Genomic DNA, 27,631 nt, shown 5'->3' with positions numbered 1-27,631 from the left:
CTGGGAGAACCACTACTCTCTTCAAAGCTGTCAGTCAGACAGGGACATTTAAGTCTGTGGAGGTTCTTGCTGAGTTTTTGTTTGTCTGTGCCCTGCCCCCAGAGGTGGAGCCTACAGAGGCAGGCAGGCCTCCTTGAGCTGTGGTGGGCTCCACCCAGTTCGAGCTTCCTGGCTGCTTTGTTTACCTAAGGAAGCCTGGGCAATGGCGGGCGCCCCTCCCCCAGCCTCGCTGCCACCTTGCAGCTTGATCTCAGACTGCTGTGCTAGCAATCAGCGAGACTCCGTGGGCATAGGTCCCTCCGAGCCAGGTGCGGGACACAATCTCCTAGTGTGCCGTTTTCCAGGCCCATTGGAAAAGCGCAGTATTAGGATGGGACTGACCCGATATTCCAGGTGCCATCTGTCTCCCCTTTCTTTGACTAGGAAAGGGAACTCCCTGACCCCTTGCGCTTCCCGAGTGAGGCAATGCCTCGCCCTGCTTGGGCTCGTGCACAGTGCGCTTCACCGACTGTCCTGCACCCGCTGTTAGGCACTCCCTAGTGAGATGAAACCGGTACCTCAAGCAGAAATGCAGAAATCACCCGTCTTCTGTGTCGCTGGGGCTGGGAGCTGGAGACCGGAGCTGTTCCTATTCGGCCATCTTGGCTCCACCCCGGGCGGTCCAATAAAATTTTAAAAAGTAATAACTAACATACCAGAACGCAAAAAGCCAAAAGCTAAAATGCCTATACGAAGAGGAGCCAAAAAAAAGCAGAATCCTAAAATGTTCAGAAAATGTAAACAGATACTTCTGAAGGTAACAATAAAGCTAAATACAGAAGATTATTTAATAATTGATATTACAAAGAGTTTGACCTCAGAATCCATGCTCTATTGGGAGCTAACTACCTCTAATATAACCCAGAATGCTGCAAGTCTAGCTTATGCCCTTACTCATCTCCATCAACCTCTATGCCCACATCCTAGGTGAAAGATATAAAGATTCTTTTACAGTAAAATCACTGACACCCTATACTCAAAATACCCGCAAATATTAAGGGGTTCCCATAAAATGGCCAGTCCATATTTGATCACCTTACAGTGATGCTCAACAGCCAAGGAGCGCAGGCCACACACTCAGGGCTTCCAGCCAGACTTCTAAAACTCATGATTAATAACTAACAGCCAAAGATCAGACAGGTCAAGAAAGCTTCCTAACTCCCTAAAAATATGGGGAAACATGCAAACACTGGGAATCAAAGTAGCATTAGGCTTTTTAAAAGCAACACTGAACTCTAGAAGAGAGTACAGCAGGGGTTCTCAAACTTTAGTGTACACCAAAATTACCTGTCAAAACAGAAATTGCGAGGCCTTACTGTCCCCTCCCCCACAATATATCTGAATCAGAATCAGTTAGTTTGGGTGGAGTTCAAAAATCTGCACTTTTAACAAGTTCCAAAGTGATGCTGATGCTGCTGGTCTAGGAACCAAATTTTGAGAATTGCTGCAATAGAATAAGGCCTTCAAAATAGTGAGCTAAAACTATTTCTAGTCTAATATTTAAACACAACCCAATTATTGATCACATACAATAATATATTATAGATACTTTTAGACATGCAAATCCCAAAATATGTTCCAGCCCATATACTCTTTCTACCATGGAAGATGTGTTCTAGAAACCTGAAGAACTAAAGGAAGGAAGAGAAAGACAGGAATTCATAATAAAAGAATACAATAGGTAATCTCTAGAACAATGCTGAAGAGAAGCCCCAAGACAACAGCCTTAAGCAGAAGGCCTAAAGCTAAGAAAAAATAAATAGAACACACAGATCAATGAAGATGTTTCAGGGCCCTGACAGAAAAACTACGGATAAATTTGTGATACGTAAACAGAAAAATATAATCAACTAAAAAAAGGAGGCAATTCTTATATGAAGAACCAAAAAGTGTACAAGAAAGGAAATAAGATGAATAAATTTTAATACACAGTAGGAAATTAATAGATAACGTCAAAAATTGAACAATCAAGAATATAGATCAATTAGGATTAAGATGATAGATAGCAGGCAGGACTAGCTTGCAGCTCCCACTCAGACTGACAGAGCAGCATGTGGAAACTTACATGGTGAACTTTTGCTGCAAGAACTACTGCAGGAACATACTAGGAAAGCCAAAAGGATCCACAGACCCTTTGAAGGAACTGGGTCACCACTGCAGGCTCCCTGAGATACCGAAAAATTTAAGTCTGCTTGCTTTCTCAACGGAAGGCTCCTGGTCTGGGGCAATTTCTCAGCCCTGGTCACTGGCTGCCTGGAAATACATTTGGTGCTGTTGGGGCATGGTGGGAGTGAGACCAGCCATTAGGACTGCAGACTACATAGGAGGCCGGTGAGGCCTGTGCCTGCTGGCTTTCCCCCACTACCCTGGGTGACCCCTATGGCTCAGCAGAGGTAGCCATAATCCCCCTGGGAATATAATTGCATTGGACTGGAAACCACACCCCCATCCCCCACAGCAGCCACAACAAGCCCCACCAAAGGAGAGGTGAGCTCAGACACATCTATCCCTGCCCCCACCAGGTGGTCTTTCTCTACCCACCCTGGTAGCCAAAAACAAAGGTCATAATATCTTGAAAGCTCTAAGGCCCTGCCTACCGCCTGAGAAACCTGAATAGGTAACCAGGTGTCCCTCAGGCAAGTTTGCATCCTCCCTATAGGACCACAGCTGATGCACTCTTTAAAGCGCCAGCTCCTGGCTGGAGGCCAACCAAGACGAAACCAGCACACTAAACAAAAACACAACCAAGGACCATCACAGAGTTCACTTCATTCCCCTGCTACCTCCAGTGAAGCAGGTGCTGGTATCCACAGCTAAGATACCTGAAGACAGATCACATCACAGGACTCTGTGCAGACACTCCCCAACACCAGCCCAGAGCCGAGTAGCTATGCTGGGTAGATAGACCCAGAAGTGCAAAAACAACCACTACAGTTCAGATCTCAGAAACATCCACTCCTAGGGGAAGGGAAAGACCACCACAGCAAGGGAGCACCCCGTTAGACAAAAGAATCTGACCAGCTGCCCTTGAATCCCAGATCTTCCCTCTGACATAGTCTACCCAAATGAGAAGGAACCAGAAAAACAATTGTGGTAATATGACAAAACAAGGTTCTTTAACACCCCCAAAAGATTATACCAGCTCATCAGCAATGGATCCAAACCTCCCATCTCAATACTAACACTGAATGTAAATGGCATAAATGCTCCACTTAAAAGATACACAATGGCAGAATGGATAAGAATTCACCAACCAAGTTTCTGCTGTCTAAAAGAGACTCACCTGACACAATAAGGACTCACATAAACTTAAGGTAAAGGGGTGGAAAAACATATTCCATGCAAATGGACACCAAAAGTAAGCAAGAGTAGCTATTCTTATATCAGACATAACAAACTTTAAAGCAACAGCAATTAAAAAAGACAAAGAGGGACATTATATAACGATAAAAGGACTAGTCCAACAGGAAAATACCACAATCCTAAGCATATATGCACCTAACAACGGAAGTCCCAAATTTATAAAACAATTACTACTAGACCTAAGAAATGAGATAAACATCAACACAATAATAGTGAGAAACTTTAATACTCCACTGACAGCACTAGACAAGTCATCAAGACAGAAAGTCAACAAAGAAATAATGGACTTAAACTATACCCTACAACAAATGGACTTAACAGATATTTACAGAGCATTCTAGCCAATGACAGCAGAATATACATTCTATTCATCAGCACATGGAACATTCTCCAAGATAGACCATATGACAGGCCACAAAACAAGTCTCAGTACATTTAAGAAAATCGAAATTATATCAAGTACTCTCTCAGACCACTGTGGAATAAAACTGGAAATCAACTCCAAAAGGGACCTTCAAAATGATGCAAATACATGGAAATTAAATAACCTGCTCCTGAATGATTGTTGGGTCAACAATGAAATCAAAATGGAAATTGAAAAATTGTTTGAACTGAATTATAATTGTAATACAACCTATCAAAACCTCTAGCATACAGCAAAGGTGGTGCTAAGAGGAAAGCTCATAGCATTAAATGCCTATATCAAAAAGTATGAAAGAGTATAAATAGACAATCTAAGGTCACACCTCATGGAACTGAAGAAACAAGAACAATCCAAACCCAAACCCAACAGAAAAAAAAATAACGAAGATTAGAACAGAACTAAATGAAATTGAAGCCAAAAAAAATACAAAATATAAATGAAACAAAAAGTTTGTTCTTTGAAAAAATAAAATTGATAGACCATTTGCAAGATTAACCAAGAAAAGAAACGAAAAGATACAAATCAGCTCAATTAGAAAGAAATGGGATATGTTACAACTGACACCACAGAAATACAAAAAATTATTCAAGGCTACTGTGAACACCTTTATGCACATAAACTAGAAAACCCTGAGAAGACAGATAAATTTCTGGAAATATACAACCCACCTAGATTAAACCAGGAAGATATAGAACCTCTGAACAGACCAATAACAAGCAGCAGGATTGAAATGGTAATTTTAAAATTGATGGATTCACAGCTGAATTCTATAAGACATTCAAAGAAGAATTGGTACCAATCCTATTGACACTATTCAAAAACACAGAGAAGGTGGGAATCCTTCCTAAATCAATCTATGAAGCCAGTATCACCCTAATACCAAAACCAGGAAAGGACATAACAAAAAAAGAAAACTATAGACCAATATCCCTGATGAACACAGATGCAAAAATCCTCAACAAAACACTAGTGAACCAAATCCAATAGCATATCAAAAAGATAATCCACCATGATCAACTGGGTTTCACACCAGGGATGCAGGTTTAACATACGTTAAGTCAATAAATGTGATACACCACATAAACAGAATTAAAAACAAATATCACATAATCATCTCAACAGACACAGAAAAAGTATTTAACAAAATCCAGTGTCCCTTTATGATTAAAATCTTCAGCAAAATTGGCACAGAAGGGACATACCTTAAGGTAATAAAAGCCATCTATGACAAACCCACAGCCAACATTATACTGAATGGGGAAAAGTGGAAAGCATTCCCCATGACAACTGGAACAAGAGACAAGGATGCCCACTTTCACCACTTCTATTCAACATTGCACTATAAGTTCTAGCCAGAACAATCATACAAGAGAAAGAAATAAAGGGCATCCAAATTGGTAAAGTGGAAGCTAAACTGCCACTGTTTGCTGATGATACTGTTATATACCTAGAAAACCCTAAAGATTCATCCAAAAAGCTCCTAGAACTGGTAAATGAATACAGCAAAGTTTCAGAACATAAAATTCATATACACAAATCAGTAGCTCTGCTATACACCAACTGCAACCACACTGAGAATCAAATCAAGAACTCAGCTCCTTTTACAGTAGCTGCAAAAAAAAAAAAAAAAAAAACTTAGGAATACACCTAACCAAGGATATGGTTACAAACAAATCATACAAACAAATGGAAACATATCCCATGCTCACAGATGGGTAGAATCGATATTGTGAAAATGACCATACTGCCAAAAGCAATCTACAAACTCAATGTGATTCCCATCACAATACCACCATCATTCTTCACAGAAGTAGAAAAAACAATCCTAAAATTCATATGGAACCAAAAAAGAACCTGCATAGCCAAAGCAAGAGTAAGCAAACAAATAAATCTGGAGGCATCGCATTACCCAAGCTCAAACTATACTACAAGGCCACAGTCACCAAAACAGCATTGCACTGGTATAAAAATAGGCACATAAACCAACAGAACAGAAGAGAAAATCCAGAAATAAACCCAAATACTTACAGCCAACTGATCTTTCACAAAGCAAACAAAAACATAGAGTAGGGAAAGGATGCCATATTCAACCAATGGTGCTGGGGTAATTGGAAAGCCCCATGTAGAAGAATGAAACTGGATCCTCATCTCTCACCCTATACAAAAATCAACTCAAGATGGATCATAGACTTAAATCTAAGACCTGAAACCATAACCATTCTAGAAGACAACATCAGAAATACCCTTATAGACATTGGCTTAGGTAAAGACTTCATGACCAAGAAGCCAAAAGCAAATGCAACAAATACAAAGATAAACAGACAGGACTTAATTAAACTAAAATCCTTCTGCACAGCAAAAGAAATAATCAGCAGAGTTAACAGACAACACACAGAGTAGGTGAAAATGTTCACAATCTATACATCCAACAAAGGACTAATATCCAGAATCTACAACAAGCTCTAACAAATCAGCAAGAAAAAAAACAAACAACTCCATCAAAAAGTGGGCTAAGAACATGAATAGACAATTCTCAAAAGAAGATATACAAATGGCCAACAAGCATATGGAAAAATGCTCAACATCATTAATTATCAGAGAAATGCAAATCAAAACCACAATCCAGTACCACCTCACTCTTGCAAAAATGGCCATAATAAAAAAATCAAAAAATAATAGATGTTGGTGGGGATGCAGTGAAAAGGGAACACTTTTACACTGTTGGTAGGAACGTAAACCAGTACAACCACTATGGAAAACAGTGTGGAGACTCCTTAAAGAACTAAAAGTAGATCTACTCTTTGATCCAGCAATTCTACTACTAGGGATCTACCCAGAGGAAAAGAAGACATTATATGGAAAAGATACTTGCACACGCATGTTTGTAGCAGCACAAATTGCAATGGCAAAAATATGGAACCAACCCAATGCCCACCATTCAATGAGTGGATAAAGAGAATGTGATATATATATACACCACAGAATACTACTCAGCCACAAAAAGAAACAAAATAATGGCATTTGCAACAATCTGGATGGAATTGGAGACTGATATTCTAAGTAAAGTATCTCGGGAATGGAAATCCAAACATCGTACATTCTCACTCATGAAGGAGCTAAGCTATAAGGACGCAAAGGCATAGGAATGAGGCATTGGACTTTGGAGACTGGGGGAAAGGGCAGGGGGTGGCAAGAGATAAAAGACTACACATTGGGTATAGTGTAACACTGCTCAGATGATGGCTGCACCAAAATCTCAGAAATCACCACTAAAGATCTCATTCATGTAACCAAACACCACTTGTTCCCCAAAAACCTATTGAAATTTTTTTTTTTAAAAAAAAAAGAACATAAACCTTTTGGTCTGCATTTAGAACAAAAGAGATAAAATATATTTCTGACTTAGTAACGATAGCAAATTAGAACCATAAGCTCTAATAGTAAGTGGTTAAATCTTCCTCCTACCTGCCCACACACTGTTTTGGAAAATATATGCTAAGCATTTCCTAGAACTTAGAAGGTAAAAACAAATATAAAAGCCTTTAATTTCCAGCCGGGCATGGTAGCTCATGCCTGTAATCCCAGCACTTTGGGAGGCGGAGGTGGGCGGATCACTAGGTCAGGAGATCGAGACCATCTTGGCCAACATGGTAAAACCCCTTCTCTACTAAAATACAAAAAACTAGCCAGGTGTGGTGGCACATGCCTGTAATCCCAGCTACTTGGGAGGCTGAAGCAGGGGAATCACTTGAACCCGGGAGGCGGAGGTTGAAGTGAGCTGAGATCACGCCACTGCACTCCAGCCTGGCGACAGAGCAAGACTCTGTCTCTAAATAAATAAATAAATAAAAATAAAAGCCTTAAATTTCCAAAGCTTTCCTTTTGTACTTTAACATTATTCCTTGGCCAGGCATGGTGGTCCACACCTGTAATCCCAGCACTTTGGGAGGCCGAGGCAGGTGAGTCACCTGAGGTAGGGAGTTCAAGACCAGCCTGACCAACATGGAGAAATTCCATCTCTACTAAAAATACAAAATTAACTGGGCGTGGTGGCACATGCCTGTAATCCCAGCTACTCAGGAGGCTGAGACCAGAGAATCGCTTGAACCTGGGAGGTGGAGGTTTTGTGAGCCAAGATCACACCACTGCAATCCAGCCTGGGCAACAAGAGCGAAACTCTGTCTCAACAACAACAACAAATATATATATATATATATATTCCTTTATGAAACTTTGGCTCCTTCTAAAGGAACTTTTACCTAGCCTTCCAACAATAATGGTAAAGAAAAAGTGAGTCGGTTCTTCTCTCTCCTTCTAATTGCTTTCTTTTTTTGATCTGTTTTTAAATTTGTCTTTAATTGACTCATTTTATATATTTTATTATTGTCAACTGCCATTTTACAAACAGAGAAAAAATAAAAATAATAATATGTTAAAACCTCATCAAACTGATGAAAATAAAGGTTAGAATTGTTTATATTTTATATTTCACTTACGATTCTAATCCTGCCTGTTCAGTTTCCAAAGGATGAATTCGTTCCAAGACATGGGAATACTGGATATTGGCTTTCACCCAGGCAGCCAAAGGTGCAGCTGCAGTACTGGCACGCTTAGCATTCTGAAAAATCCATGAGAAGTGATTCAACATCCTTACTTAATTTCAAATGAGAGCAAAGTTAATTCTAACACACTTTATTTGGGCACTTATTAACTTGACCCAAATAAAGACGTTTTTGGCTTATAGCTAAAATAAAAATACAGTGAACTTCTATTTTAAGAGAAATATACATGAACTCTATTTTCACTTAAAAATAAATTTTTTGGGCCGGGCGCGGTGGCTCAAGCCTGTAATCCCAGCACTTTGGGAGGCCGAGGCGGGCGGATCACGAGGTCAGGAGATCGAGACCATCCTGGCTAACACGGTGAAACCCCGTCTCTACTAAAAATACAAAAAAAATTAGCCGGGCGTGTTGGCGGGCGCCTGTAGTCCCAGCTACTCAGGAGGCTGAGGCAGGAGAATGGCGTGAACCCGGGAGGCAGAGCTTGCAGTGAGCCGAGATTGCGCCACTGCACTCCAGCCTGGGGGACAGAGCAAGACTCCGTCTCAAAAAAAAAAAAATAAAATAAAAATAAATTTTTTGAACCACACGGAATCTTTAAAATAAAGATGTTTTATCGACATAATTTTCTATTAGTCACATTTCTAATGAATACATGTGTCATCCACAACAATGTTCGAGCATCAATTCTTTTTCTTCTATACATGTGATTTATCTTTATTAGATAAAAGCAGCTTTAAAACTATTGTAGTTGGTGTTAAAGAAGATGTACATAACATTTTGATTAAGGGATCTAAAACAATACCAGAATCATGAAATCTAAATTGTTCACTGAAATTAGACACCACTGTCCTAAAACAGATACCTGTTGTTATCTGACAAGTACACAAGAAAAAATAAAAGCACACCAGGACAATTGAAAGTTTAAAAAAAAAAAAAAAAGCTGAGAACATTAACAGCAGATACAAAACTATTAAAACCACTCAGGATAATAAATCTCCCCTGCTACCTAGATTCTAATTTACCTGATTCTGATGGTTAATGCTTCCCAAATGTAATTCCTATAAGCTTATTTTTTTATTTTCATTTTTAGGTGATCTAAACAATTGGCAATGACAAAGCACCACATTTTAAAAAGCAGAATATTATATGGTATGGAAAAGCAAATTTATGGTATAACTTAAAAATTACCTTTGGATCAAAAGATCCTTTATTTTTAAAAAGAAGTTCTTCAACACTCTCTCTTATTTCCTTTGAAATATTTCGGGCATCAAAGGTTGCTATGTCTTCTCTCACACCTCTTTTCGCAAGGAAACTAAAATTAAAGCATATTTCCTTAAATGAGGCTAAATAAAATTTGCTGTTTCTGAAAAAAAAATCAGTTTAACAAAATGGTGTATGCAATACTTTTAATCCATTAGTTAACAAAAATATGGTATTAAAACCTTTAAGCTTCTAATGTATTATCCTTATTTTTGTTTGTTTGTTTGTTTTGAGACAGAGTCGCGCTCTGTCACCCAGGCAGGAGTGCTCTGGTACAATCTCAGCTCACTGCAATCTCCACCTACTGGGCTCAAGCGATCCTCCCAGCTCAGCCTCCCAAGTAGCTGGGACCACAGGTGTGTGCCACCACACCAGGCTAATTTTTTGTATTTTTGGTAGAGATGGGGTTTAACCATGTGGCCCAGGCTGGTCTCAAACTCCTGACCTAAAGTGCCTTGGCCTTCCAAAGCGCTGGGATTACAGGTGTGCCCAGCTGTATTATCGACTTTTTGTAGACAACAAAAACTCTAGAGAGATGTAGGACAGTCTTTCTAATGTTCTGTGAATAAACTAGGACAAGAAATGATATGAAAGAATCACAATCTTGTTCTACTCAAATCCTTATCTGTGAACTATTAGGTACTCATATGTTCTAGGATATGCAAGAAAATTGTCTGACTCCTTTTAAGATAACTTAAAGTGTTCTGTCTACCTATGTCCTCCCCCATCTCCAGATATAAAAGGAACTCTTTACTATCAACCTAAATACTAACAAGGAACTTAATATCGGCACAAACCATAACACAACTATTATAACATGAAACCTGAATCTGCATGGTTTCACATTTTGTTAATACCTTGTTCTCTTCTAGTTTGCAGCTCCCTTTTATTATTTAAGGGTCTCCCTCTTTCTGTTTCTGTCTCTGTCTCTTTCCCTCTCTCGGTAGTTACAAAACACTTAAGGATAGTGACTATATTTTCTTCAACAGTAAATCACAGTGAAATCACAGTCTTCTCTACTATGTATGGACCAAATATATTATTATATTTATTGAGAAATTTCTTAAAGATTCTAAGGTATTCCTTTTCTCCTCTTTTGACACTTTTAACAATCACTTATAGAGAAAGGAATATATAGATCTTGATATATGGTTACATAGAATACCTTGAAATTTCAAGCCAAAATGTACACCCATGTATTCAGATGAATTGCACTTTGAAAAACAATATAAGAAATATTTAAAACTATGAAAGAATGTGTCATTCATTGCCGAAATAATACTTTTTACAAATTGAAAAATTTACCTTTTCATGCTCACCCAAGATGTATCAAAGATACCCATCAACCTTAAAACTCCTTCAAGAATGTCTCTAATTATATCAGGTGGCATGCGTAGTGAGCGAATTTCTGAAAGTGATTCGGGCTTAATGTTTCCAACTGCTAGTTTAGCTTCATTGACTAAAGGCTAAAAGAGAAAAAGGCCATTTTTATCTTCAAATTATATATTTTTTTAAATCATTAACTCTTGAAAAATTATCTTTTATTGTCATTTATGCAAAATAACTACAGTTACTAATGTCCTCTCTCTTAAAATATCAAAATGCTTTAAATCATACAAGGTGTAAAAAATGTTCAAGTTGAGACAGTAAGACTTCTTGCCACCACAACTGCAATAATCTAATTTGGAAAATCTAACTTGTTTTGAGACAATTTGTCATTTTCAAGAGGCTCTTTATATCTTAGGACTAGCTGACTAATTTAATCAACTGGAGAAAAAAGAGCTTAACAGTATATCTTAATTTACCTAACACATTTTTTCCCTCTACAATCAAAACCATATGGCTCATGGAAAACAATGATTATTTTTAATTATCATCCATTAATTTATACTTTTCCTGGAAGGCTTTCCTTCTTGTTCTCTTTTACAAGTAATATTTTGGTTGAAAACCACATTTTATAATACTATGAGAAAACAGCTTGAGTTACAAATAATGTTTAAATTCCTACATATAACTGGTAAGCAAAAATGTAAATGGATCTTAGAATGTTTTTTAACTTACTTGTACTTCTTTTAATTCATCATCAATTTTATTTTTTCTTTCTTCAATTTTAACAACTTCTTCTGCTATTCTGTGCTTCAGTCTTTCAAGTTCTGTTTTTTGCTCACTAGCATCCTATAAGAATATTTAAGTGGCATTCCAATCAATTTTAATGCTTGATATTTAAAAGCATGAAATCCAAAATATAACATTTCAAAATAACATTTTCTATTAAATGTTTCCTAATACTAGTTTTGAACCTATGACAAGAGAGTTTCCAAAATGCCTGGGAAACCAATGATATATTTTACTCCATATTTTCTATCAGAAAGGTTTCAGTGCTTTAATTTTTTTCTACTTAGCAAAGCAATAAATGCTTTTTATATAAAATTTAAACAAGACAGAAATACATAATTTTCTCCTTTTTAATTTTAATTTTAATTTTTTTTGAGATGGAGTCTTGCTCTTGTCACCCAGGCTGGAGTGCAATAGCACGATTTCAGCTCATCCAATCTCCACCTCCTGGGTTCAAGTGATTCTCCTACCTCAGCCTCCCAAGTAGCTGGGATTACAGGTGTCCACCACCATGCCCATCTAATTTTTATACTTTTAGTAGAGACGGGTTTTCGTCATGTTGGCCAGGCTGGTCTTGAACTCCCAACCTTGTGATGCACCCGCCTCAGCCTCCCAAAATGCTGGGATTACCGGCGTGAGCCACTGCACCCAGCAGAAATATATAATTTTCAAGGTATGATTTTAATTTGTATTTCCTTGATTATTGATGAGGTTGAACATCTTTGTATATATTTGTCATTCCGAGTTTTTTTTTCCTTTTTTTCTTTTTGAGACGGGGTCTCACTATGTTAATTAGGCTCCCAGACTGAAGGGATCCCCCCCACTTCAGCTGCCCAAGTAGCTGACATTAAAGGCATGTATTGCCATACCTAGATCCTGAAATGCGTAATTATTTATATAATCATAATAAAACATATTGAACACTTAAACAGCCCAGGCACAGCTCATGGATTCCTTCTTTTATTAACCTCCTGTTCCATTTGGAAGGTATCTCTATTCTGAGTTTGTATAGCATTTAATTTGCACTTTCTTTATGCCATAAACCTAGAATTGCAAGTCTTAGAAGTTACACAATTTGGTATTTAAGCTATCTCTTCAGACAGTACTTTCTACAAAATACCAAACAGAAATATCTGCTATTTATAATTAAGCCAAATTATTAACTTATGAGATGCATAGTTATTCTCCTGGGTCTCTGCTGGATAATAAAATTAGCTACAGTCTTAGAAATATTGCTTCTCAGAACAGCACAGAGAAAAAAGTAGCACATACTCAACGTGTATTACCAATGTCACTAGCCAGAGAGTACACAAAGCACACATAGTGCCGAATATTTTCCTTTATAAACACATGGTAATCAACAGTGTTATCCTTTATGTAGTGTTTACTTTTTGATATTTCAAATAACTCTTTTAAGGTCAAAATAACTGATAGATTTTTTAACAATAAAAATGGCTGTCTTCATTAAGTAAATATTTATATTAATTTTGTTCCAAAATACCTTGAGAAAAAAATATGTTAAAGTTTTACAGTATAAAAATCATATTTACATTTTCTGATGTATTACTTACCAGGTCAGGTACTCACTAATTTGATTTCTATCATTGTTTGGCTGTTTCTTTAATTTCTTACAAAGGAATCATACAGTATACATTCTTTCGTGTCTGGCTGTTTTCACTTACGTGTAATGCTTCTAAGATTTATCACGTTTTCATTTCTCTTAGCTAAAAATCTGAAAGTGGGACTGCTGGCTGATGTACTAAGATATGTTTAACTTTATGAGACTGTGTCAAACTTTTGAAAAGTAACTGTAGCATTATTCATTTCCTCCAGCAATTACAAGAGTTCCAGATGCTCCACACGGCCTTGCCATACTAGACTGAGATGTTTTCAGTCTTTTTATTTTACCCGTTCTAGTGGATATGTAGCAGCATATCACTGGGACTTTAGCTTACACTTACTTGATGATAATGAAATTAAGCATCTTTTCATGTGTTTACTGTCCCTTTATATGTCTTCTTTCATAAATGGTCTGCTCAAATCTTTTGTTCATTGTTAAACTGGATTTTTGTTTTGCTATTATTGAGTTGTAGTATTTTTAAAATTCTGAATAGAAGTTCTTTATCAAATATATGTTTTGTAAATATTTTCTCTCAGTCTGTGACTTGCCTTTTCATTTCAGAATTTATTTCAAAGAGCAGAAGCTTTCATTTTGATGAAATCCAATTTATCAATTTTCTTTTTCTATTTTGATATCACATCGAACAAGTCTTTGCCTCACCAAGGTCATAAAGATGTTCTCCTGTGCTTTCTTCTAAGTTTTATAATTTAATGTTCTACACTTAGATCCATCATCCACACTGTGTAAATTTTTGTGTAAGTTAAAAGGTAAAGTTTCTGGGCTTTTTCTTTCTCTACCTGGATATCTAAATATCCAGCACTATTTTTTAAAAAGACTATCTTTCCCCATTTAATTGGCATTTTTGTGTAAAATCAACTGACCACATTCCAGTGATCTCTATGCCTAATATCACACTAATATCAGATTGCCTTATGATTACTGAAAAGTGACTCTTGAAATCCTAAGTCCAATAACTTTAAGATTTTTCATGCCACTTACTTTTTAATTGAGATATATAGATTAGTCTGATAAATATTAAAGTTAATTTTCATAAAAGAGGCATTAGACTAGTGCCTAGTTGACAAGGTAACAGTCACCAAGATGGAGATGGGGAAACATATTTGAGGCATAATCAGGGAAATAAAATTGACAGAATTTAATGACTCATTACATTAAGGGATAAGGTAACAAAAGTCTCAGTATAATATAATTTATAAGTTCTGTCTTAAATAATTAGTGTATATTATAGTACCATAACCTGAGGAAAGAAATACAGGAAAGAAAACTCGTAAGTTCAGTTTTGAACGTTTCAAATTGTAATGCCCAAGAGACTTCCAAGAAGATATGTTTAACAGATAAAATTGAATTTTTTTTTTTTTTTTGAGAGAGTCTTGCTTTGTCACTCAGGCTGGAGAGCAGTGGCATGATTTCAGCTCATTGTGCAACCTCTGCCTCTCAAACTCAAGCAATCCTCCTACCTCAGCCTCCTGAGTAGCTGGGACTACAGGCACGTGCCACCACACTCAGCTAATTTTTACTTTTTTTGTAGAGATAAGGTCTCACTATATTGCCCAGCCTGGTCTTAAATTCATGGGCTCAAGTGATCTTCCCGCTCAGCTTCCCAAAGAGCTAGGATTACAGGCATGAGGGACCATGCCCTGCCAGTAATTGAGTAAGTCTGAAGCTAATAAGAGGGGTTAGGATAAAGAATAAAAAAGATGAATTTGAAAACAGTTATATGTAGTTGGTAGTAAGAGCAATATAATGAACAAGATCATCCTGAAAGAGCATGCAGACATAAAATACTGGGGCAAGGAAGGAACTCGGAGAAATCTCCTTCGAAAGCATTCAACAAAACAAAGGCAACAGCTCAAAAAATATATAATCAAAATACAAAACATCATGAAAGTACTGGAAGAATAAAAACATTTCATAAATCTTGAGAAAATTAAAAGCAAGGAAAACTCTCAAAGCCTGAAGGAGAGAATTCTAAGAAAAATAAAAGGAAATACCAACCTAAATGGCAGAGTAAAAGAAATAAAATCAGTTACAGACAGATCCATGCCAATTTAAAATATAAAAAGAGTTTACATAAGTTGCACATGGTCAACTGAATGCACTGAGTTATCAGCCTAAACAATATAGGAAAATACCATGCCCTTCCACAAAAGCTTAAGGACATACTATCAGTCTGACTCACTATGAATAAGCACTATTTTTAAAATCCAACTAAGTGAAAATGTTATTTTTCACTGACTATCAGGCATAAATGCTCTCCCTATTGTTTTCATTTTTGTGGTCACTCTAAACATTACCTGCATTGACACTGTGATCATTTGAAGGGCAGCGTCTGCTTCATCTTGCTTCGTTTTAAGTAACACACTTTGTTCTCCAGCTTTTCTGTTCAGTTCATCCACAAGAGCTTTAGCTTCATTTAGTTTAGATACACCAGCCTACATCAATAAAATATTGATTGGCAATATTTTAAAAAAGGAATTTTACATACACACAGTAAATAAAGCCCTATAGAAAAGAATCAAGCAAACATGTTAAGTGTATATATACAAAACAGTAGCAAGTAGACTTAGGTTTTTTCTTATTGCTAATTATAACAATTTATTTCACATGATACTCATTAAGATGTAGTTAAAGATTCCACAGAGGTTTTAAGGAAAAACAAATTTTAAAGCATCACAGAGAATGGTTCCACATATGCAAATCAGCTAACATAATATATCACATCAACAGAACAAAGGACAAAAACCAGATAATCAACAAAATAGACACAGAAAACACATCGGATAAAATTCAATATACCTTCAAGGCAAGAACTCTCAAAAAATTAGGCATTGGAGGAACATACCTCAACATAATAAAGGCCAAAAATGACAAACCCTCTGCCCACATCACACTGAATGGGGAATAGCTGGAAGCCTTTTCGAAGAACTGAACAAGCCAAGGATGTCCACTTTCACCAATCCTATTCAACACAGTACCAGAAGTCCAAGCCACATCAATCAGGCAAGAGAAAGAAATAAAAGACATCCAAAATGGAAAAAAGGAAGTCAAATTGTCACTCTTTATAGCTGGGCATGATTTTATATCTAGAAAAACCTAAAGACTCCACCAAAAAACTCTTAGAAGTAATAAGCAAATTCGGTAAAGCTGCAGGATACAAAATCAACACAGAAAATTCAGCAATGTTTCTATACATCAATAATGAACTCACCGAAAAAGAAATTAAGAAGGCAGTCCTATTTACAGCAGCCACAAAAAATAAATAACACCTAGGAATAAAGTGAACCAAGGAGAGGAAAGACCTCTACAAGGCAAACTACAGCACACCAATGAAAGAAATTGAAAAAGATAGAAAAAAAAAAAGGGAAAGATATCTCATACTCATGGATCAAAAGTATTAGCATTGTTGTGGCTGGGTGCAGTGGCTCACACCTGTAATCCCAGCACTTTGGGAGGCTGAGGTGGGTGGATCACTTGAGGTCAGGAGTTCCAGACCAGCCTGGCCAACATAATGAAACCCCGTCTCTACTGAAAATAAAAAATTAGCCAGGCATGGTGGCACCTGCCTGTATCCCAGCTACTCGGGAGGCTGAGGCACAAGAATCACTTGAACCCAGGAGTCGGAGGCTACAGTGAGCCAAGATCGCACTATTACACTCCAGCCTGGGCATCAGCGCAAGACTCCTACTCAAAAAAAAAAAAAAAAAAAAGAAGTATTAGTATCAAAGCAATCTACAGATTCAATGTAATATCTATGAAAATACTAATTACATTCTTCACAGAAATTTTTTTAAAAATCCAAAAATTTGTTTGGAACCACAAAAGAGCCTGAATAGCCAAAGCAATCCTGAGCAAAAAGAACAAAGCTAGAGGCATCACACTACCTGACTCCAAAATATACTACAAAGCTACAGTAACCAAAACGGCATGGTATTGGTATAAAACAGACACACAGACCAAGGGAACAGAATAAAGAACCCAGAAAAAAATTCATGTATTTACAGTCCACTGATTTTCAGCAAAGGATATATTGGGAAAAGGACACCCTCTTCACTAAATGGTGGTGGGAAAATTGGATATCCACATGCAAAAGAATGCAACTAGACCTCCCTCTGTCATCATATACAAAAAATCAACTCAAAATGGATTAAAGACTTAAACAAAAGACCTGGAACTATAAAACTTCTAGAATAAAACACTGAGGAAATGCTCCAGGACATTGGTTTAGGCAAATATTTTATGGTTAAGACCTCAAAAGCATAGGCAACAAAAATGAAAATAGAAAAATGAGACTATATTAAAGTAAAAAGCTTCTTCACAGCAAAGGAAACAGTTAACAGAGTGAAGAAACAACCTGTTAAATGGGAGAAAATATTTGCAAACTGTTCATCTGACAAGAGGCTTAATATGTAGATTATACAAGAAATTCAAACAACTGAGCAACAACAAAAACAAAGAATTCCATTAAAAAGTAGGCAAAGGATCTGAATAGATTTTTTTAAAAAAAGACACACAAATGGCCAACAGTATATGAAAAAATGTTCAACATCACTAATCACCCTTTGATCATTACACATTCTTGTATGAATCAAAATATCACACGTACCCCATAAATATCAATAAAATTATCATTATCTATAACATTTTAAAATAAATCCATAAGACTTGAACAGATAAATACATATTTGATAGTTTAAACATTGAACTTAATAAAAAACACTTTTTACCATTACATTAGATGGGAGAGAAAATAGCAAGCAAGGGATAACTCACTAAACCTTTTCTAATTTCAGTCTCACTGATTGGGAAAAAGGACTCAAGAGTCACTCTTTTTTATAGTAGACATGACTTGGTTTTGTCTGTCTAATATTCACTGTTCTTGTAAGAGACTTTCTCACATATGGTTCTGGTGGGCTGTCATTCACTTGCCTTACCTGCATTTTGAGTAGGCATTTCACCCTGGCCTGGCCATTGTGGTACCCCATCCTACTGTCCAAACAATAGAATAATGAACCCTGGGATGTACAGGAAAAGTATTCTTTACCTTCTATCATGTTTTTGTCACCTAACAAATCAGAAGATTTGGGGAAAGAGTAATGGCAAAAAAGGAATGTAACTAATATCTATTGAGCACCCAACATAAAGTACAGGTATTAAGCTAGGTTTGTTCCATATGAATTTTATCTAATACACTCACATACAACTACCACTGACCCAATTAAGCTGCAAAACAGTAAGTTAAAGTAATTTATCCAAAGTACCATAGAGAACTAAATCAGGAAATTAACCCTCCCCAAAGCCCGTATAGTTAGTACCTTAATATAAATGAAAGTGAATCATTGGAAATGATAAAGATAATTATGTCAATTAAGATGGAGCCTACTTTATTACCCTAACAAAGGGAAACTAAAACTTTAGAGAGGAAATGTTCTCTAACAACTTCAGAGGCTGACATTCTAATGTCACATTTAAGTTAAAGCTCTATAATTAAAGAAATACGGAAAGAAAATTGTTCAGAATGTACTAAGTGAGGTGACATGGATGAAAACATTACTTTATAAAATATAATTTTAATTTTAAAGGTTATTATAAAATATAATCTTGGATATTATGTTTCAGTTAATAACAGGGTTTTCTTTTTTCTTTATGATTATTTTATTTTATTTTGCCATTAGTTATTGGGGTACAGGTGGTATTTGGTTACATAAGTTCTTTAGTGGTGAATTGTGAGATACTGGTGCACCCATCACCAGAGCAGTATACACTGCACCATATTTGTTGCCTTTTATCCCTCCGCACCCCACTCTTCCCCCCAAGTCCCCAAAGTCCACTGTATCATCTTAAGCCGAATAACAGAGTTTTCTTAATTTCTAAAAATGTTTTCATGGGAAAGAGACTCTTAAATAGAGTACCATAAGCTATCAAAAATCCATAAATGCCAACCAGTGAAGAAAAGAAATAACCACTGAATTAAAAAAAAATACAAATCATTACTAAAACCTACAGGGCAATATAGGTTGGAAAGTGAGACTGTTTTCCAAGGCTTTTAATACAGTACATTTATTAATACCAGATATATGCCACCTGCAACATAGCATTGTGATTTACAAAACTCTTGTTTCCTATATATAGATAAAATAATTCAAGATTATCAATACTATACCTGCAAATGACTTTGTCTTTTTAATAATTCCTTTCTCTTGCTGCTACTAATGGCAGAATACACATGTAAAAAGGTCATATATCGGCTTGGTGTAGCACCATATGCTTTACAAGATTCATGGATTAATAAAAATGATTTTAGAAAATCAGGATCAACTAGAAAAAAATAGAAAATAAAAATAACTTATTATATGTATGATTCATTAAAAATAAGAGAAAATATCCTAATGATAGTTATTTTATACAAAATACTGCCATGCTATATAATTATAAATATGAGATAGCATCTTTGCTTAAAGATGCACAGGCATTCCTAGACAACTATTCACAGCTCCCATCTTCCTTAGGAATTTTGAATTCTCTAGTTTTAGTAGCATCAATATACTGTTATATACTTCCCCTGAACATCTTTATTGTTACAAGAAAAATAAATCTACATGTTGTCATAACATATAAATTAATTGGGACTATATAACACATGTACAGTAATCTAAAAGTGAGCTAAATACAATCTGCTGAACAGAAAAGCAATACACAAAATACCTATCCACTCCCATTTGATACAGGGAGAAACAAGACTTCAAAAGCCAAAAAGTTAAGAATAAGTTCACACTAGATGCAATATATCCATGATCAAACACATTATATTCCTCTCACCGACACAATTTGCATCTGTATTCTCGGCCCCAGTGAATGAAATCAATTTGGAATGAATATTCCAAGACAGATCCCAAAAAAACATCCTTGACTCTTTCTTCTTCTTGTGTGCCACAGCCATTACATAATCATCAAGTCTCATTTAGATTACCTCCTAATATCCACCAAGTCCATTCCTTCTTCCATTCTTATTACCTCTTCTTTGGTTTAGGCCTTCATCTTGTCTCTCTTAGATTACTACAACAAACTTCTAAAGTGATGTAATTGCTTTTGGTTTCTCCTATTACCAATCTATTTTCCAATAACTGAAGAAAGGGATATATAAAGATATTTGTTTCTAAAACAAAACTCTGGTAAAATCTGCTTTTAAATCTCTCAATAATGCCCTATCACCTGCAAGTTAGAATCCAAACTCCTTAGCATAATGCAGAAAGCTCTTCATTACCTGACCATGCCAACCTTTTCCTCCCTCTTCATCTAGTACTTATTTATACATCTTATGTTTCACCCCTTAAGGCTATTTATAGTTTCATAAAATGCCTGTTTCACTTTTCCAAACCTTTCCCATGTTACTCACTCTAACCAGAATGACTTTCTCAAGCTGCCTGTCTGGGCAATGTCTATTTCCTATAACATCTGCTAGTCTGAAGTTTTACTTTCCAATGTATTTCATATAAACTTCTACCATCACTTATCTTGCTATATCAGAGATTTATGTTTATATATAACACAATTCTCACTATCACTGGACTATGAGCTACTAAGTGATCTCTAATATCCAGCCCAGTACAGTACAAAACAAGTTCAATAAATATTTGATTATTAGATGGTTAAATAAATAAGTTAATAAGCTATGGTATAAAAATAAAGACCACAATCAAAATTAATTTGAAGAGAAAATAATGAGAATACTATAGCTAAGAAAAGATTAAGCCCATATTCAAAGAATGTCATAAAACTTTTTCATATATAAATTATAGAGTTCTGTGCCATATCTAAGTGGTAAGCTAATATGAAAAGTTTAGGGTGCTTGCCAAAGACTCTAAACAATTTAAGTAGGTCCTTCAAATCACTCAGGTCAGAAAAATAATTTTTAAACTTCTTGAACTCTCACAGTAGATATTCTGTTGGGTTCTATGTTAAATGACATAACCATTAATTTAAAAATAAAAAGGGCTTCAAAATATTGTTTGCATCAGAAGAAATCTAATTTTGTTACATTTAGCATTATTCAAATTTATAATCATGAATCTTTAATGGATCTGTAGCATTAAAAAGTGGCAATTATTTCATAAATAAAAACCAGATCAAACTGATTTCATCCAAATACTACCTGAATTTTTTTTCTTTTCTTCTTTTTGTTTTTTATCATTGTATTTTTCTTCACCACCTGTTTCACTGAATAACATTTCAGGTATCTAAAACATAAAAAGAAAATCACTATGAAAAAGTCTAAGTCCCGTATCATAAGTTAAAAACCTTTAACACACAAAAAAGTCAGTATTGATTGTACTTTTCTTCTAGGATTCATTCCAGACTAAGAGACAAAAATAATACAGAAATCTTTAGAAGAAATGATTTCCTAGACAACGTTTTGACACATATCAACCATTAACTGATTGCAATGGCACACTGGGAAAAGTTCACTTGAAATGGTGAGACTATAGGAAATGAAGGAAATTACAATTTGGATTGAATTAGAAAATAATCACAATGCCATTTAAAAACATACAATAATAAAAATATTTTATTTGGCATAAAACTAGTAAAATGCCTTCATGGCATAGTGGGGTAGCAAGGATTCTTAGCTTTTTCAAATAAAAACTAAAAGTAAATAAAAATAATTTTATAATCAATAATTTCATAACTGATCATTCTAAAAAGTATATTCTCACTATGGCTGGCATTTTGCCACTATTGTAAATAAGCAAATACAGTTTCATAAGCAGATATCATTATTAAAGATAACCTTACAAGAATGCTACTTTAGAATATACAAAAGAAAGTTTAGTTTCCTGAAAAAAAATTAAAGTAACAATTTTGAAATTTTAAATTAAGCCAAATAGCTTCAATTTCTTTCACCTGATAGAGCTGAAATTACCAGCAAGAGGAAAACACAAGTGATCCTGAAATTAGGTCAAAAAATCATTTTTTAAATTTCTCAGACTGAAAAAAAAAGTAAGCCAAAAGATGTCTTCATTAATGCAGTTTGAATGTACCATAATTCTTGTGACAGAGAGTATGCCTTCACTGATTTCTGACAAAACACTTAAACCTATGTGAGAATATTTTAAACTTATATTTTTAAATCAACGTTAATTTGTTTCTTTGGGAACTCGTTTTCTTTAAAATGGTCTATCCTCAAACAATATCCTAAATTAGCAAAGTCTGCCGGCCTGATTTGCCCCTGTTCCTTCCCTTGAAGTAAAAATGGTACTTTTTAAAGAGTTGAATGGACATAGTAAGCCTATTAATTTGCTTTATTTTCATCTATTACATATTCTCATATATTTCATATATTAACATATTCATAACATAATATATAACATATATTAACATTTTCATACATTAACATATCTAAAACTGATGGATCCTATCAACCCCTTCACACTAACTTTCAATTGCTTCTAGTTGCTTATTAAATAAAATTCAAAGTCATGGCACTTAAACACTTCCCCTCCTTATCTGTCCCCAATCTAGCTTTTAATGATATTTGCCACTACAATGTTCCACATACCCCGTGCAGCGGCCATGAACTCTCTATTTCCCAAGCACACCATGCAATATCATGTCCTTGAACCACTGGGCCTGCAAGTGAGGTAGTGCCCTCTTGTACTTCATCACTACTTCAAAATCATCCTCACTAAGCTCCCTAAATATCAGGCTAGAGTAACCACTAACCCTCCATGGTGCAGACATCTACCAGTCCAGTCATTTCTTCATTCCACAAATAATTTTAGCTCTTGGCTCACTGTCACTCCTTCCAACACAATCCTTGTCTTACCTTCTTAATTATTCTCAATTTCAATGTCCATTATAGATAATCCCTCTAATACCCTCACCTCTCAATCCCTTGGACGCCTCTTCTCCTCTTAGCCACCACCCTTTTGTCAGCCACTCACCTACACAGTCAAATCATGAGATTTTGTAATTATCACTAAGTGAAATCCTTCCATAATCTCACTTTCAAACATCCCATTCTTCTATCACTACACTCCTGTCTTCCCAGTTTACTCTCTTCCAACATCAAAATCCTGAAACTCCACGGAAACCTACTATCTACCAATTTGACCACCTCTTCACTGTCATTCACCATCTTCCTATCCTAATTTACCACCTTACCAACTTAAATTCCATGGTAAATCAAAATAATTATATTCTAATAAATATTCTCAACTCTCTGGCCTTCAATTGTTTTGTCATACTCAAGCACCAAAGTCCCAATTCTGGTCAAATCTAAGTCACCACCTACTCAAGGTCTGCACCCATCAGAGCACCTATGGCTTGAGAAAAAAACACACAACTATGTTGTTTGGCCTCTATTGAACTCCATGATCACTAACCTCAAGTGAATCCTATCATACTCCATTCTCCTAATCCTTTCCCTCTTTCACTCTCCCAAACTACTGTTTTCCATGTCTTCTTGTGTCTCTTTAAGCCTCCAAAGCCTCCTCCCTCATTCTTTCCCTCAGGGGATAATCTTCCTATTTCGCTAAGAAAACAGAAACAATTAGAAAAGAGCATCCCAAACTTCCCAGTACCATACCTGCCCACCTACCTGGATCTATCCCCTTCTATTCTGCTTTCTTTCCTGTTATCACAAATGATTCCTCCATTCTCATAGGAAACGCCGATCCTTAATTCTTCCATTTGTACACTAGATCCATGTGCTGTGCACGTACTCAGTGATATTATTCTAGCAATTTTTCCCTGTTTTGCATCACATATTTTTTGCTTCCCTATTAAATCATTCTCAACAGCATATGAATATACTATAGTGTGTCCCATCTTTTAAAAAATAAAAATAAAAAAAAACAGGCCCAAGCACGGTAGCTCACGCCTATAATCCTAGCACTTTGGGAGGCCGAGGCAGGAGTTTGAGACCAGCCTAGCCGACATGGTGAAACCTGTCTCTACTAAAAATACAAAAATTAGCCAGGTATGGTGGCAGGCACCTGTAATCTCAGCTACTCGAGAGGCTGAGGCAGAAGAATCGCATGAAGCCAGGAGGCAGAAGTTGCAGTGAGCCGAGATTGCACAACCACACTCCAGCCTGGGCAACAGAGCAAGACACTGTCTTGGAAAAAAAAATAAAATAAAATATTTTTACCTCTCCTTCCTCCAGTTACTGACCCATTTCTCTCATCCTTTAAACAAAATTCCTTAAAAGAGTGTACCCACATTCATTGTCTCCAATCTTCTCATTCTTTCTGAAACATACTCCAGTATGGCTTTTTCCATTACTAACTGCCAACTGCTCTATCAAAGTCACCAACGATTTCCACGTTGCTAAATCCAGTGATCAATTCCTAGTCCTTATCTACTTTCATTGTTCATCATACTTTCTTCCTTTGACATGCTATCTTCTTTTGGTTTTTAAAATGTAATGTTTGTCTGGTTTTCCTCTTATTTCCCTAGCAGCTTCTTCTCAGTGTCCGTTGGTTCTTCCTCTTCATCTCCCCAGTTTCTTAATGTTGAAGTGCCCTAGGGTTCAGTCTTGGATCGCTGCTCTCTTTTGTTTACTCTTACTCTCTTGGTGATATCATTCATTCTTACAGCTTTAAATACCACCTGCACTCTGATAATTCCTCAAAGTTTTTTCTGTATGCCTGACCCCTGGAGCTCCAGGCTTATATTTCCAAATGCCTTCGCAAACTTATAAGTTCAATGTCTGGTATCTCATATTTAACACATCTAAAACTGAAGGCCTCATAGTCTCATCTTAATATGTTCTTCTCACAGTCTCCTCTGTCTCAAATGATGGTCATTTCATCCTTCTAGTTGCTCAAGCCAAAACACTCAGGAGTATCACTGACCCCTCACTTTCTGTTACACTTTATTATAATCTGTCAGCAAATCCTGTTGTTTCTACTGCAAAACATGTGCAGAATACAATCACTTCTCACCACCTTACCACTACATCCTTAGCCCAACCTATCCTTTTCTCTCTGGATTACTGCAATCATTTGTAACTGCTCCAACCATTGCCCTCTATAGTCTACTTTCAGCACAGAAACTACAGTAATCCCATTAAAAAATGAGTCAGAATATTTCTGTGTGAAAGCATCCAAAAGTAAGTTAGTTCTCAGGAAAAGCTGAAATCCTATACAGTGTAGTAGCTTACGAAGACCCATGCTAACTTAGGTTTCCTCTTAGTTCTCTGACATCATCTTCGCCCCCTCTCCCCTCAATCACTCTGCTCCAGGTGAAGTGGCCTCTTACTGATCCTCAAAATCATCAGACGCTGTCTACCCAGGACCTTCACCTAGAACGCTTTCCCCGCAGATATACCTGAGAAGAATGTAAACACCATGAGGGCAGGGATTTCTCTCTGGTTTTTTTTCCTCTGCTATGTCCTCAACATATATAGAACAGTGGTACTTACTAAGCACCCAATAATTATTTCTTAATGAATGCCTCTTATTCATGTTGCCTCCTCAAGCTAAATATCTTTCAGTAACTAAAATATTACCTCATCTGTAAACCATGTCTTTTATCTCAAATTACACTCCTTACTCTGAACCATGACAGGCATTAAACTATACTTCTCTTATAGAAAAATAAAGAAATTAGTGATTGAGAATATGAATATCATTTAAAGAAACAATGTTGAAAATTATTACTTATTCAAATGAGGTAAAATAAGAGGCTTCCAGTTAAGATAGTGTTATGAGTTCACACTTTAACTCATCCCCCTCCAAACACACAGCATAGTGATGATATTTTTTAAGGATTTAAAAATTCTTTAATTGTTAAATACTTGCTATGACTTTTTAAAAATCTAGGACAGTCTGTAATAGGCTAGTTAACTAAACCCATAAAATTTTAAAGTATAGTTGTCTCTGGGGTCCTTAATTAAGAACATGATCCTCAATCTAAAATTCTATATTCAACTAAATTATGATGCAAGAGTATGAGGAAAACAGACATTTCCAAACATAAGAGATGTTTGGTGCCATAATTAAGGTGATGTTATAACCAACACCAAAGAGAAGTTGTGAAAATCAATAACTTCAAAAATAAAATGTGCTTTTAAATTTTTTAATATTTGTTAAACTTACTTTCTTCATACTGCTATCGGACCAACCCTCCATCCACAACACCTGGCATTTCTTATGCAAAGCTGGATTACTCTCACAGTTTATCATGAAGTTTGAATTTGCAGAATCCATTATCAAGACAATATGCAAGTTTTGCTGAATTCCTAAGAAATAGATAAGAATAATAATAGAACCAGGCAATCTATATGTGGTCTGGGTTAAAGAAATCAAAATTTTCTCAAATGAAATAGTAGGAGCTGTTTCTTAAAATGAGCACAATATAAAACAATATTATGTTATGATTTTTATTTTAGTTAAAAGAACATTTAGAAATTTGTGTATGTGCATGTTAAGAAAAAAGACTCTGAAAAATGTCCACAAAAAATGTAAGTGTCATAATGTCTGGGTGATGTGATTATTGCCTCACTTTTTACTTATTTCAATTTTGGATTTCTACAGTGCATATAAAACTGTTTCTTTATGAATAAAAGGCTAGTTTTTTAAAACTATTAAGTCTGGCACAATCTAAATGGTTCAATATTTCTTTAAGACAGGAAGTACCAAAGTAGCACTAATTTCACCACATGAAACAGAGGCAAGGTAAATATTTGAAAGAACATTACCATACTTTCATCATTCCTGTTTGCTAAAATTTTGCTGATGTATTGATATGTTTTGGCTCTGTGTCCCTACTCAAATCTCATTTTGTAGCTCCCACAATCTCCACGTGTTGTGGGAGGAACCTGGTTGGAGATGATTGAATCATGGAGCGGGGCGGGTCTTTCCCATGCTATTCTCATGATAGTGAATGGCTCTCATGAGATCTCATGGTTTTAAAAACAGGAGTTTCTCTGCACAAGCCCTCTCTTTGCTTGCTGCCATCCATGTAAGATATGACTTGCTCCTCCTTGCCTTCCACCATGATTGTGACGCCTCCCCAGCCATGTGAAACTGAGTCCAATAAACCTCTTTCTTTTGTACATTGCTCAGTGTCAGGTAAGTCTTTATTAGTAGTGTAAAAACAGACTAATACAGGTGTTTTTATTATAGGCTAGCCTATCCACTAGTTATGTGTTACTTTCTAAAAGCTCCAGAAAAAAGACTTAAGATACCTTTGCAATCTAATGAGAAAATAAGGCAAATTAAACGG

At 36.0% G+C, this 27,631-nt stretch overlaps 1 protein-coding gene across 4 annotated transcripts in view; it reads right to left on the bottom strand.

Moving 5' to 3' along the window:
- Positions 1-27,631, bottom strand: part of DYNC2H1 (dynein cytoplasmic 2 heavy chain 1) — a 388,044-nt gene that overhangs the window by 258,261 nt on the left and 102,152 nt on the right. For all 4 annotated transcript variants that reach the window (XM_032167257.2, XM_032167258.2, XM_058446233.1 and 1 more), the window contains exons 52-59: positions 26,503-26,645; positions 21,555-21,639; positions 19,566-19,720; positions 15,700-15,837; positions 11,710-11,823; positions 10,954-11,114; positions 9,577-9,700; positions 8,323-8,444 (exon numbers count right to left, since the gene is read on the bottom strand). In XM_032167257.2, the coding sequence (XP_032023148.1) occupies positions 8,323-8,444; positions 9,577-9,700; positions 10,954-11,114; positions 11,710-11,823; positions 15,700-15,837; positions 19,566-19,720; positions 21,555-21,639; positions 26,503-26,645 (1,042 nt within the window). The remainder of the gene's footprint in view (positions 1-8,322; positions 8,445-9,576; positions 9,701-10,953; positions 11,115-11,709; positions 11,824-15,699; positions 15,838-19,565; positions 19,721-21,554; positions 21,640-26,502; positions 26,646-27,631) is intronic.

This window comes from Hylobates moloch, unplaced genomic scaffold (genome assembly GCF_009828535.3).
Source record: "Hylobates moloch isolate HMO894 unplaced genomic scaffold, HMol_V3 SCAFFOLD_11, whole genome shotgun sequence".
In the NCBI taxonomy this organism is placed as follows: domain Eukaryota; kingdom Metazoa; phylum Chordata; class Mammalia; order Primates; family Hylobatidae; genus Hylobates; species Hylobates moloch.
This window is presented reverse-complemented; position numbering and strand designations above follow the sequence as displayed.